The following is a 13,097-nucleotide window of genomic DNA, read 5'->3' as shown; positions in this document are numbered from 1 at the left end:
GGTCTCTTTTCTGATCATGCGTCAAAGCAGTCCTGTTCATCCATTAACCTACAAAAAGAGCAAAGTGTTGTCAGAAGTGGGATTCGAACCCACGCCTCCAGAGGAGACTGCGACCTGAACGCAGCGCCTTAGACCGCTCGGCCATCCTGACACATGGAGCTGTATGCGATTTTTAGCCCTCTAGTGGTTATAACAGAAAAGTGAGTCGCTATGTTTTGTTATTACAGTCAAGACTATTTAAATAATTTACTTCAAGGTGCTTAATTATCCTTTTGTACTATATCGTAGCGTTTTACCATTTTTTTGTCCGTGTGTGATCCACAGTGGCTATTTTTAAACACAAAAATAGTAAGTTACATTTAACAGGATAGCATTAAAAGACAAAAAAAAAACGCCCCGAACATAAAAGCAGTTGAGTTTAACTTTATTTTAACGGCGATATTTGTCCTCATTCTTTGTTTACATAACAGGTGACGCGGTGGTGCAGTAGGTAGCAAGAAAGCAAGCAAGAAGGTCGCTGGTTCGAACTTCGCCTGGGTCTGTGTGGAGTTTGCACGTTCTTCCTGTGTTCCCGACGGTTTGCTCCGGGTTCCCCCACAACCCAAAAACGTGATACAGGTAAATTGCGTAGGCTAAATTGTCCGTATATGTCCGTGAGTGTGTATGGATGTTTCCCAGAGATGGGTTGCAGCTGGAAGACCATCTGCTGCGTGGAGCATGTGCTGGATGAGCTAGCGGTTTGTTCCGCTGTGGTGACCATTGATTGATGAAGGGACTAAGCCGAAAAGAAAATAAATGAATGAATGTTTTCATAAGGGCATACTTCAGCAAACGGAAATTATTATTAAATGAAACTTAAAGCCGCCACTAGATGACGCCAATTCTTAACAAATGAGTCATTGAGAAGCGCTGAAGATAGATGAGTCTGTAAAATGTATGTTAGCACAAAAGGAACAGAGGTAAATAATTTTCTATTAATAAAAAACGTGTATATGTGTGTTTATTTTGCTTATTAAAAAGTTTTTGCTGAGTTTTAGCTGGTGTGCAGTTAAATTATCTTTTTTAGAGAGCTAACGTTACATATTGACCTGTTATAAATCTTTTTACTTAGACAGTTGTATACTGATTCGTATGGCTTATTCAATCCATCCAAAATCTGTAGACATTTTCAAATGTTGCTGCAAAATCCATGAGTAAAATAAAGCAATTAAAACATGGCAGGAGAAGAATATATCTTACATGGAAAGGCCTCACTCAGGCTAGAGACAGACAACAAAAACCATCAAAGTCTACATAAGAACGACAAAGCGGGTGGATAAATGTAAGCTAGCTTACACGTGGCTAGCTAAAATTGAGGACAATTCCTAATTGAAATTAAATTCAATTATAGCCTATTGCACCAATCTTTTGATGTACAGACAAATACATACAAATATCTAATTGTTGGCAGTTTCACGTTTGCTTTAAAAGTACTTGACAAAGCCTACCTCTCATAGACTGTAAAATGCTACCTCTTCAAAGTTTCGCTTTAAGTTTGGTTTGATTGATAATGAGAGTGTGAAGGCTCATAATATATTGAACGCCCCCTATTGGACGCATCCAAAACAACAGGGCCGTAAAGGTCTTCTACAATCTTTGGTCTGTAGTAGCCCCTCTCGAATCATCCAGAAACGAAGAAACACCCACTGCACCACCGTGTCGCCCTGCATTAGATTAGAATGTTGTAAATCGGTAACCATTGACTTCCAAATTATTCGTTATTTTTCTATGTATGTCAGTAGTTACCAGTTTACAACATTCTACAAAATATCTTGTTTGGATGAAGTATAGGGTGAGTAAAAGATGAGATCATTTTTATTTTTGGATGAACTATTACTTCAACAGTTATATGCCAATTTAAATATAAATGCATGTGTACAATTGTATATTGTACACAAGTAATATTTATTCTAAAGAATTGTATTGTTGCTAAGCTCTGCTTATGGAAAATATATGACAAGAATACTGACTTGGGTTAATCCGAATAGGAAAATTACAGCAAAATGATTATATTTATTTTTTGAATAAACAGGAAATTTGTGTCAGTAGAGTACAGTGAAGTCTATAGACATGCGGTATAGGTGAATTGAATAAACTGAATTGGCTGTATGTGTGAATGAGAGTGTATGAATGTTTCCCAGTTCTGGGTTGCAGCTGGAAGGGCAATGTAAAATATATTATAAGTTGGCGGTTCATTCCGCTGTGGCGACTCCTGATGAATAAGGTGAGCTGAAGGAAAATGAATGAAGGAATGTGTTGTTTGGAATTGGTCAGATCTGCTTATGGAAAATATAGGACAAGAACATTGACCAGCAATCATTTTACATATTCATCCATTCATTCATTTCCCTTCAACTCAGTCTCTTTATTTATTTATTCACCACAGCGAAATGAACCCCAACTATTCCAGAATATGTTTTATACAACGGACGCTCTTCCAGCAGCAGCCCAGGGAAACACACACACACTACATCTAATTTAGCTTATTCAAGTCATACATATAGCGCATGTTGCACTGTGGGAGAAACCGGAGGAAACCTACAGGGAGAACATGGAAACTCTACACAGAAATGCCAACTGACCCAGCTGGGACTCAAACTAGCAACTCTCTTGTTGTGAGGCGACAGTGCTAACCACTGAGCTACCATGTCGTCATTTTACATATTCCAATATTAATAATCTCCATATTCATAAAGCCTCTCATACATTTTTCAGATCTTTCCGATGACCCTGCAGTCAACTGTTTCTTTACACTGAAGATATGACAAATTACAGTGTCAGCGCCAGTTGAACCTCTGAACCCTTTACATTTATTCATTTAGCAGACACTTTTATCCAGAAGAGCCCCTAATGTTCCTGACATTCAAGATGATATCTCTTTGATGGTAAATGAATGACAGAGTAGTGTGAAATTCAACAAAAATCTGAGTTCATCCTATTTTGTGAAATCTTCTTCGTGAAACCAGCATTCCTCAGCTCAGTGTCACATACATGCACAAATAATGTTTTCTCTCTTTCTCTCTCTCCATGTGTAGGTGTGTTGGCATTGCTTTCCACCATATCAGCGAGACAGAAACCCTTCTGTCTGGCTGCCTGGTTAAAAAGCACTGTAATAATCTCACAGCATGGTGAGAATCCACTGCCGCAGAGGTCATTGTTCTTCCAGACAATACAGCAGACACATAACTTTATTTTGGGAAAGAGAATTCTTAATGATCTAAGTGACTCCCAGTTGTTAAAAGTGTATCGCTGTCATAACATTGGTGAGGAAGCTTAATGGAATTTAATTAACTCCACAAATAGTCAGGAAACTTCTCACAAAATTATGTCAGAAGTTTTAGCTGTTTCTTATGTATGACCCTTTGACCTCCGGCTAACATGTCAGACATTTCAAATCAGCGCACTACACTTCACACTTCATGGATAATATACGTTAAACATCTATATTGTGTTAAGGAATAGCTCACCCAAAAATGACAATAATGTCATCATTTACTCACTCTTTGCTTGATCCAAGAGTTTTTTTTCTCCTGTTGAGTATAAAAGAGGGCGACACAAGACTGGCTCAGTGGTTAGTACTGTCACCTCACAGTTCACATTTATTTTGTATGATACCATATATTAGCCAGACATATTTCTCCTTTCATTCTTGCTGTGTTGCATACTTCTTAAGCCTGTTTCACACCACAAGCGTGAGCAGAGCGTGAGCAGCCTGTGTTTTTTCGGCATCCATGTTAACAGATTAGAGCTTTAATACCGCACGCAGCAGCGCGTCAGAGCGAGGCGTGAGCGTCGCTGAAGCAGCATTGGCGTGATAGTTTCGGCGCTGGGTCTATTTTTACCACGCTGCTCACACTCAATTAAAGTGACAGTGCATTGATAGAGACCAAAACACATTGAATGACTGAAAAAAAAGTAGCAATTTTACCCAATAAATGCGTTAATAAAATCATCTGACTTGTATATAGTCAATCAAATGAACTTAAATGTTTAAAAACGGCAACAAACATTTATTTAGGCTCGAACTACAAAACAAAATGTAAAAAATTTTAGTATCAGTTTTGCTTAAGTTGCACGCTAGTGTTGCAGGAGAGGGGAAACAGAATATTTACGGGACTTGTAGTCCATAGCGAAGTGTATTGTGGGTAATGTAGTTTGACACGCATGCTGGATGATGTGAGCTCGCTTTGTGCTGTGCAGCTGAAGCAGAGGAAGACAGTTTTATTCGGTTTTGTTTTATGTTTACTCAAGTTGCACTGTGAACCTGACAACACTAAAATAAGTAAAAGAAGGGCATGCATTAATTTCTTTTGTCCATTTCATTCTTTGGACGAGCTGTTACTCTGCTGCTGGACATTACTGAAGTGGAGAAAGTAACACTAGTTTGATCATGTATAAAAATCATTATAACTATATTGTATAAACATTATTGTAACAAGGCCTAAAACATCCTGACAATCAAAAACCAAATGACATGATATCACAGGCGATTGTCTTCAGACATGAATGACGCTCCTCATAGAGCTTGAGAAGCATACAGTACTGCATGATTTATATACCTTCTAAAATAAAGACTTGCAGGTTAAAGAAACAGCTTAAGAGGAGGTTGCTGCTGGCCTTAGTGCAGATAAAAAGTTTTTTTTTAAAGGTGCATTTGTCCAAATAGAGAGAGATATGTAACTAGATTGAATAGACAGAGATAGATTGATCTCTGCAGCAGCTGCCGAACAGCTGCGTGCTCCAGATGCAGCTGGTGTGAAAGGCAAACGCCTGCGTGCTGCTTCTGCTCTCCATACGCGCTGCCCACGCGCTGCTCACGCACTGCTTTTGCTTGCGGTGTGAAACAGGCGTTAGAAGGAACTGCTGACAAGAGGGAAAAAGCAGAATAAGATTAAATATAGTGCGGGGGCTCTTGCTCCAGACATTTGTCTAACAAGAAGTCTAGACATGTCACGAGGAGCTGGATGCTTGTAGAAGTTGTGAAATATATTGAAGATGCACTAAACTGTTCCGTTCTGGTATGCAGAGAAGGGTTGCAGAAAGAGGAAGTATGTTTGGGTGCAACAGCCAAAGGACAGCAGAATCATTGATAAGCGACGTTACACCAAAACTCCAGCTGTTATTATCGATTGTGTATAAATGCTGGAGTCAGGGAAATGTAAGTTAGTTGCAAATCTCCTGAATGTATTCCTTATATTGCATTGAGGTAAAATAACCCAGAGCTCTGTCATAAAATTATTCATTTGTATCTAATAAATTACTTATATTTTTGATATTGAAGAAAACCCTCTCCTGACATTTTTTTATTCAACACGGATGGAATTGGCTATATGTTCCCACATCACCAATCCACTTATTAGGTGTCAAGCAAAGTGGCTTCTGGTCCAAGCACTCTATCAAACTGAATGAGGAAACTCAACAAATGGTAATAATAAATGTTTACGAAGCACTGTAGTACTTTTAAAAATCAAGATTGCTACATATATATCCATGCCTAATATCCGATGGCCAGTGAGTAATTTTTTTTATAAATTGTTAAAATATTGATGTCTGTGATGCATGTCCAGAGACGGTCATGTACAGCATGGTTTTATATAAATTTCCCTTTAATAGGCGATGTGATATGACAAAAAAAAGGTCATAAACTAATATTTTTTTCAATTCAAATGAGTAGCAGCTTGGACCCATAAACAGTATTCAATAAGTCACGACTTAACAAGCGGATAGAGTTAGAGTTAGGGTTAGAATTCAGTTTTATCATTTATACGTTTTTCAGCCAATCTCCGGGTCTGGCGGGAGCACTTTTAGCTTAGCTTAACCATTAAAATCTGATTAAACCATTAGCATCTCGCTCAAAAATAAAAAAATAAAAAATAAATAAAAAAAAAAGAGTTTTGATAATTTTCCTATTTAGAAATGTTCAGGTGCAACAGAGTTCCTTTATGATTATTACACCAGAATGATAATGCACTACCTGACAAAAGTCTTCTCATGACTCCGGTTGTAAAAACAACAAATAATAACTTGACTTCTAGTTGATCATTCAGAAAAGTGGCAGATTAGGTAGATTTTTTCAATGAATCATCTGTTGAACTGCATCCCAAGACCTATTGGAACCCGCATGGAGCCAAGATTCTCACAGAAATCAGTCAAGTTTGGTTCTGCCCATTATATTACAAACCACAGGAGAGGGCAAATTCTTCAGCAGGATAGCGCTCCATATACTTCAGCCTCCACATCAAAGTTACTGAAAGCAAAGAAAGTCAAGGTGCTCTAGGATTGGTCAGCACAGTCACCAGAAATAAACATTATTGAACATGTCTGGGGTAAGATGAAACTAGAGGCATTGAAAATGAATCTAAAGAATCTTGATGAACTCTGGGAGTCCTGCAACGCTCTCTCTGCCATTCCAGATGACTTTATTAATAAGCTGCTTGAGTCATCGCAGAGATGTATGGATGCAGTCCTCCAAGCTCAGGGGAGTCATACACAATATTAATTATTTTTCCTCTGCAGCATGACTTTATTTTCTATACTGTACATTTCTGTTAAGGGAAAAGACTTATGTCTAAGCAAAGTCTAATTAAATAATTAAAAACCGTGATCAAAAGCATGATCATACTTTATTTTGGTAAAATAACCCTAATCTAAAGGCCTAGGCCTCTCATATAAGCCACTTCTGATACCAAATAATCAACTAAGTCAAGTTATTGTTTGTTGTTCCTAAAACTTGGATAAAGGACAATATTTTTGTCTGGTAGTGTCTAGATCCTAGCCATATCAATATGGAAATTAGCAACATTTCATTTTACATCGGACCTGCTACAAAATGTAATTATAGAAGGGTCAAGCTTTAAATAGGAAAATTATCAAAACCCTTTTTGATTTGTTTTGTGCGATGCTAATGGTCTAATTCGATTAAATGATTTATGCTAAGCTAAGCTAAAAGTTTAGACGCGGAGATCAGCTGAAGAGATTCAAAAATGGTAAAACTCAACTCTTTAACACTAAGTGACTTGTAAAATAAGTTTATTGGCAAAAAAGTGGAGTGTTAATTTAAATCAAATGCCTGGCTTTCATTTTATGACAGGAAAAGGTGTACCCTCATTGAATTCAACATTTGAAGCCTACTTCACATAAGTCAGAGCATGCATTCATTTAATGTGCCTTTTCACTCAAGTGACTTTAAAAATAGAAACTAACTGAGTATGAGTCAAGCAAAGAGAGGTGGAGCAGATCTATGGAATACTATTGAAGTGTTACTCAATCATCCAAACCTTAACAAAGGTCCCAGTGTGTGACCTGGTCCACTACGGAAAAGAGACAGCATTTCCAGCAATGACGTGCATCCAGAACTTACGCTGGTTGTAGTAAATTCCCAAACCTTGCCCGTTTTTCCACAGAGGCCGAGTTAGAGCTACATTTACAAACACAGATCACTGTCTGTACACACTTCGCACCTCTGGCTGCCTGCAGGATCTTGTATGTGTGTGTGATGTCAGAGGTCATAAAGGCCATGGGTAGGATGTGTGAGTCAGGGTGTGTCTAATGCAGAAAGAAGGACAGTCAACGGTAGAGACAGAGGGGCGTGGATGTGCTTTCATTATAAAAATGGACCCTTAAAATGCAGAGAGAGCACAGCTGCCTTGGACTGGACTGGAAATTTACAGGAAACATCAAGAGCAGGATTGTAAGGCTCATTGACGACGTATCAAGCTAAATCCATCAATGGCCAGCTATAATGGTAGGTCATTTCTTATATATATATTTTTACCTCTATCTATAAATGTTGCAGAATGAGTACATTTATATGACCGGGAGAAATATTAATGTATAATTTTTGACATGTACATCTGTTATACATTTACATTAAATACACTTTAAGAAACAAATCTAAAATGATCAGATTAGGCACTGATAGCTCAGTACATGTTTTTATACTTTATTTTACGCAGGCAGCTCAGACAATACATGAATTTAAACTACGGAAATGCTAGAAAAGTAATTTTGTTAAACTGCAGAGATACATTTTCAACATCAGAATTAGGAGCCGAGATCAAGTTCCCATAATGCAACTCAAAGCCATAAATAAATGAAATAACAAACGCCTGGAAATAATGAGCTAAAAACAATTCATTTGAATAGTGCAGTCGTACAACTGTAAGCTAGAAGATGTTTTATGGTGATTAAGAAGCCTTTGTTTGCTAATGAATTACTGTGAAGATTGTTTTTGTAGAGATAATGTTTTTGAGAAATGTTTTGCATATGTGAACTCAAATTCATTACTACACAGCAGTTCAGTGCCAGTAGAGTTGGTATAATACTTTTCCATTGGTGCAGGAAAAAACATCTGCTCACCAAACCACATTTTAATTTATATCCCTAAAATGTGGTCTTTCTTCCCTGGATCAAATAAAAAAAATCTATTAGGATTTTCCACTGAGTCATATTCTTACTCTAACAGATGCTAAATGTGCTAGTGAAATATTCCTGATGGCATATCTTCTGTTGGTTTTGTATTGCTGGGCTGGTGGGTTAGAGATGCTTTGCGGTGTTAAAATAAATATGAAAGCGGACCACTGATTTGTTGGCAAACTGTAGTATTTTATTTGGTCAAGTATGGGATCTCGTTGTGAGGTCTGAGCTTTAGAGCTTTTGGGAAGCAGCAAATGTTGCATGAGTGTAACATTAAACTTAAATGAGGCATCAAGGAGCAGATCAGAGTCCAGATGTTTAAACACATAATTTAGGTACGTAATATTGCAAATATTTATAAGAGATTTACATTTAGTCATTTAGCAGACGCTTTTGTCCAAAACGACTTACAATTAAGGAGGTATTTAGCAACACGAGGCAATACACAAAAGAAGTGCTAGTTATGCAAAGTAACTTGTTTGTGCTCAGAGTGTTAGAGATGGAGAGCTTTTTTTTAGAGCATCTCAAACTGGATTCCTGGAGGGCTGCAGCTCTGCACAGTTTTGCTCCAACCCTAATCAACACAGCTGATTCAAATAATCAAGGTGTTCAAGTCTACTGCAAACTATTAAGCAGGTGTGAGCTGGAGATGGTTGGAGCTAAACTATGCAGAGCTGTGACCATCCAGGAGTTGAGTTTGAGACCAGTTTGTTTAAGAGAGAGAGAGAGAGAGAGAGAGAGAGAGAGAGAGAGAGAGAGAGAGAGAGATTGCTTTAATAGGTGGTTTTGGTTTTATTCACTGGGGTTCAGGTGCTCTCAGAAGAGATAGGTTTTTAGTTGTCATTTGAAGGATATCAGTGAATCCACAGTCCTAGAGGGAATCATTCTACCATCGTGGAACATTGAATGAAAAGGTTTTGTAAAGTGAATTATAGCATCTCTGCAATGGCACCACAAGTAAGTGCTGGCTCCCCAAATGCAGGCTCCTGGAGAGAGTGTAGACCTTCAGGAGCAAGTGGAGGAAAGAGGGTGCAGTGCCAGTGGCTGTCCTGTAAGCAAGCCTCAGTAATTTGAACTTGATCCGAGCTTCAATCGCAAACCAATGCAGTGAGATGTTGAATCTATTGTAAAAGTATACACATATAAGTACATATTAAGCAACCAAGTGTTTACATACGCTATGTACATAAACAAATAGAATTAGCTTTGGCTACAGTGTAATTCTGCAAGAAGTGTGCACTTTTATTCTTTTAAATGACTTTAAATTGATCACCAAATTTCCTTTCTGCAACCACAAACTATGGCATCAGTGAAGGCAAGAACATTTGTCCTTTTGCATGCGTTAAGAATTTGCCTACATTTGATGATTAGAAACTATGAAGATCCGACATCTCAGGAACCTCAAGGTACTTTCACATATAATGTATGTGCATATTATGCAAATCAATATAATTATCATGAATCATGCAAATATTATGCAAATCTGTGAATGAACGGAATGGAAATTTGATCACCATAAAACACTTCTTGGGGGTGGAATTTTTCATGCCAATTTCCAACTGATCAAGTTGCTAGGAAACAACATCAGAAGCCCATCCATTCATTCATTTTCTTTTCGCCTTAGTCCCTTTATTAATCAGGGGTTGCCAAAGTGGAATGAACCAACTTATCCAACTTATCCAGCATATGTTTTACGCAGCGGATGCCCTTCCAGCTACAACCTAACACTGAAAAACACATACACTCTTGCATTCACACTCGTACACTACAGCGAATTTACCTAGTGCATGTCTTTGGACTGTGGGGGAAACTGTAGCACCCGGAGGAAATCCATGTCAACATGGGGAGAACATGCAAACTCCACACAGAAATGCCAAGTGATTTTTTTACAAAGCATATGCCGTTCCAGCTACAACCCAGTACTGGGAAACACCCATACACTTTCCCTTTCACACACACACACACAAACACTCATACACGATGGCCAATTTAGTTCAGCCAATATGTGACAGTATCAAAATGTCAAATAACAATTATTTTATTTTTAATGTTCCAGCCATACTGAGTGATGTAGATCTGCAGTGTTACGAGAATAATCATGCTCACCGCACAGAGGAGATGGATGTGGAGCGTCTGCTGGTGCGCAGAGGTCAACCCTTCTCTGTGGTACTGCAATGTACAGAGCAAATCCCACAACTCCCAGACCACCAGATCAACCTCATACTACACCTGGGTGAGTAACCGTCATGAGAGAGTAACAGAAATACAGTGAGAGAGAAAAACTGGTGGCTCATAAGGATTGTGGACAGGCTTTTCTGAAATTGATTTGTTTAGGTAGAATATTCATATCACACGGATTTTCAATGCCTCAAAAAACAACACCAACTAAACAACAATATAATATAATTATAAACAGTGTTGTTAGAAGAGGCCTATTATGCCTTTTTTTAAGATGTAAAATAAGTCTCCAGAGTGTATATCTGAAGTTTCAGCTTAAAATACCCCATAAATAATGTTTTATAACTCTTTGAAACTGCCCCTTTTAGGCTTTGATCCAAATTGTGCCATTCAGGTCAAGGTCTTTTTTAAATTAAAATGAGATTGTGCTCTTTCTAATAGAGGGCAGAGCTGCAAATGCCTGTGTGTCAGCATAGTGGCATATTCAAAATCAAGACAAATGTCCTATGGGCGATGCTTTCCCCCCTATGATGACATGTACAAAGGGAGAATGTCAATCAAAGTGTTTCTGCAGACTGTTTTTATAAAGAGTGATTATAAAAAATATATATATATATTTTTTTTGCATTCAAAGCTGATTATATCCACAGACTGTTTCCACACAAGTGTGTTTATACATATTATATAAGGTATTTTTACATAATAGGTCCCCTTTAAAGGGCCAGTTCACCCAAAAACAAAAGAGGTACTTTCACTCATTCAGTTTCTTTGTTCTGTTGAACATTAACACTAAAAGGAGATATTCTGAAGAATGCTACACTGGAAAAAATGATTTTCTCACTTGGAATTGTCTTCTTTCAAGTCCAAATATCTAAAATTTCTTATATCAAGAAGCATTTTCTAGACAAGGGAAACATGTTGTCTTGTTTTAAGAATGAACATGTCAAAGTTAAGTCAGTTTTTCCTTAAAACAACCAAAACAATCTGCCAATGGGGTAAGAAAATTAAGATTATTTTGCTTGGTTTTAGGTTTCCAGGACTTTTACTAACTCACTTAATCTTAATTTTAGCATATTATTTCTCAAACAAGACAATATGTTTTGCTTGTCTAGAAATTTCTTTTTGATTTAAGAATTTTTAGAAATGCAGACAAGAAACAAAACAAAAATCTAACTAAGAAAATTGTTATTTTGCAGTGTAGAAACTGGTAAAACAAATATTAAGGAAGTTTTTGGTTACCAATTTCCAAACATTTTCAGATCTTGTTTTGTGTTCAACAAATGAAAGAAACTAAAACAGGTTTGTGATAAGCGAGGTGAGTAATTGAGTACATTTTCAAACACATTTCATGTCATGTTTATCCATTATTATCTGCATATATGGTTTTGTGTTACAGGTAAGAATAATGAGGTGGTCCTGAAGGTATCGGACTCAGAGCAGGATCCTGGGAAATGGTGGTTCAGTCAGCGTAACGCTCAGGGGGAGGTGATGCTGACCCTCCACAGCCCTGCTGATGCTCCTGTGGGTCTCTACAGCATGACTGTGGTTCTGCTCTCTGCGGATGGGGAGATCCAGGAGCAAACCAGTCCTCAGACCTTCTACCTGCTGTTTAATCCCTGGTGCAAAGGTGAGAAATGATGAAAGAATCCTCTCTTCAGGACAAAATCATATAATTTATTTGTACTTTTAAAAATAAAGATTGCAAAGTAATTTTCAATAGCAATGACATAGAAGAAATTTTAGGTTGAAAAGTTCTTCAGAGAAACGTTTTTTTTTTTTCATAAAATGAAGAATATTTGAATACTAAAGATCTTTTGCCACTATAAATAACCTTTTAGGGAATTAAAAGGTTCAGAGTTAGATGTTAGAACTCTTAGATGTTAGAAATGCTAATAAAGCATCTTTATTTTTTAGAGTGTAGCTTCAACCTGTGCTAACTTTGAATATGGTGTTAACATTTTTCTGACCACTTTTACCATGTTTTTTTTTATGTCCCATGGAAGATTGATAGTTGTTGTTGGAACAATATAAAGTTTCACGATGCAAACATTAATTACAAACATGTAAAAAATACTATAGTAATGCATAGTCAATACTATAGTGTTTTTGCATCATACTATAACAAAGTACATTATACATTAAATATTATAGTATTTACATCTCTTTTACAGCATACTATCAAATATTGGGAACTGATAAACTTTAACAAATTCTGTAGTATACTTTAGTTTTTGCTATAGTAAACTGAGGTGTATTAAAACTTACTACAGTATTGGGTAATTTGTTTACATTATCATAGTTATTGCATCACTACAGCAACTTTAAATTTACCACAACAAATTAATTTATGTATTATAGTATGGTTAAAAACACCTTGGTCATTACTATAAATTACTAGAGTATATTTTAAGGTTGGTAGAATGATAACAATATAACGATAGCAATATTAGTATCCACACCAATAC

General features: G+C 37.0%; 2 protein-coding genes, 1 long non-coding RNA gene and 1 other non-coding gene across 11 annotated transcripts in view; 2 read left to right on the top strand and 2 right to left on the bottom strand.

Annotated features, from left to right (window-relative positions):
* Nucleotides 1–13,097, top strand: part of dennd4a (DENN/MADD domain containing 4A) — a 343,904-nt gene that overhangs the window by 220,477 nt on the left and 110,330 nt on the right. The gene's annotated exons all lie outside the window — the stretch shown is intronic.
* The window catches only part of tgm2l (transglutaminase 2, like), a 63,885-nt gene continuing 50,838 nt past the window's right edge, over nucleotides 51–13,097 (top strand). For 3 of the 8 annotated variants that reach the window (XR_015514847.1, XR_015514846.1, XM_087293071.1), the window contains exons 1-4: nucleotides 100–348; nucleotides 471–618; nucleotides 10,511–10,687; nucleotides 12,029–12,259. Coding sequence is in view for 4 of the 8 variants with exons in the window: in XM_087293071.1 (XP_087149197.1) it covers nucleotides 10,573–10,687; nucleotides 12,029–12,259 (346 nt within the window). In the remaining 4 variants the exon portion in view is untranslated. Of the gene's footprint in view, nucleotides 349–470; nucleotides 619–7,591; nucleotides 7,784–10,510; nucleotides 10,688–12,028; nucleotides 12,260–13,097 lie in introns of those variants that run through there. The other 5 variants (XR_015514844.1, XR_015514845.1, XM_087293070.1 and 2 more) reach the window with 3 other exon arrangements.
* Nucleotides 69–151, bottom strand: trnal-cag (transfer RNA leucine (anticodon CAG)). The gene has a single exon. It is a non-coding gene; the product is annotated as a tRNA-Leu (tRNA).
* LOC147839710 (uncharacterized) lies at nucleotides 7,058–12,248 on the bottom strand. The gene is made up of 3 exons (XR_015514902.1): nucleotides 12,027–12,248; nucleotides 10,561–10,683; nucleotides 7,058–9,575 (listed from the first exon to the last, which is right to left on the bottom strand). It is a non-coding gene; the product is annotated as an uncharacterized LOC147839710 (long non-coding RNA).

This window comes from Danio rerio, chromosome 18 (genome assembly GCF_052040795.2).
Source record: "Danio rerio strain M-AB ecotype USA chromosome 18, GRCz13ab, whole genome shotgun sequence".
NCBI lineage: Eukaryota > Metazoa > Chordata > Actinopteri > Cypriniformes > Danionidae > Danio > Danio rerio.
Note: the sequence above shows the minus strand (reverse complement) of the source record. Positions and strands in the feature narration are given on the sequence as shown.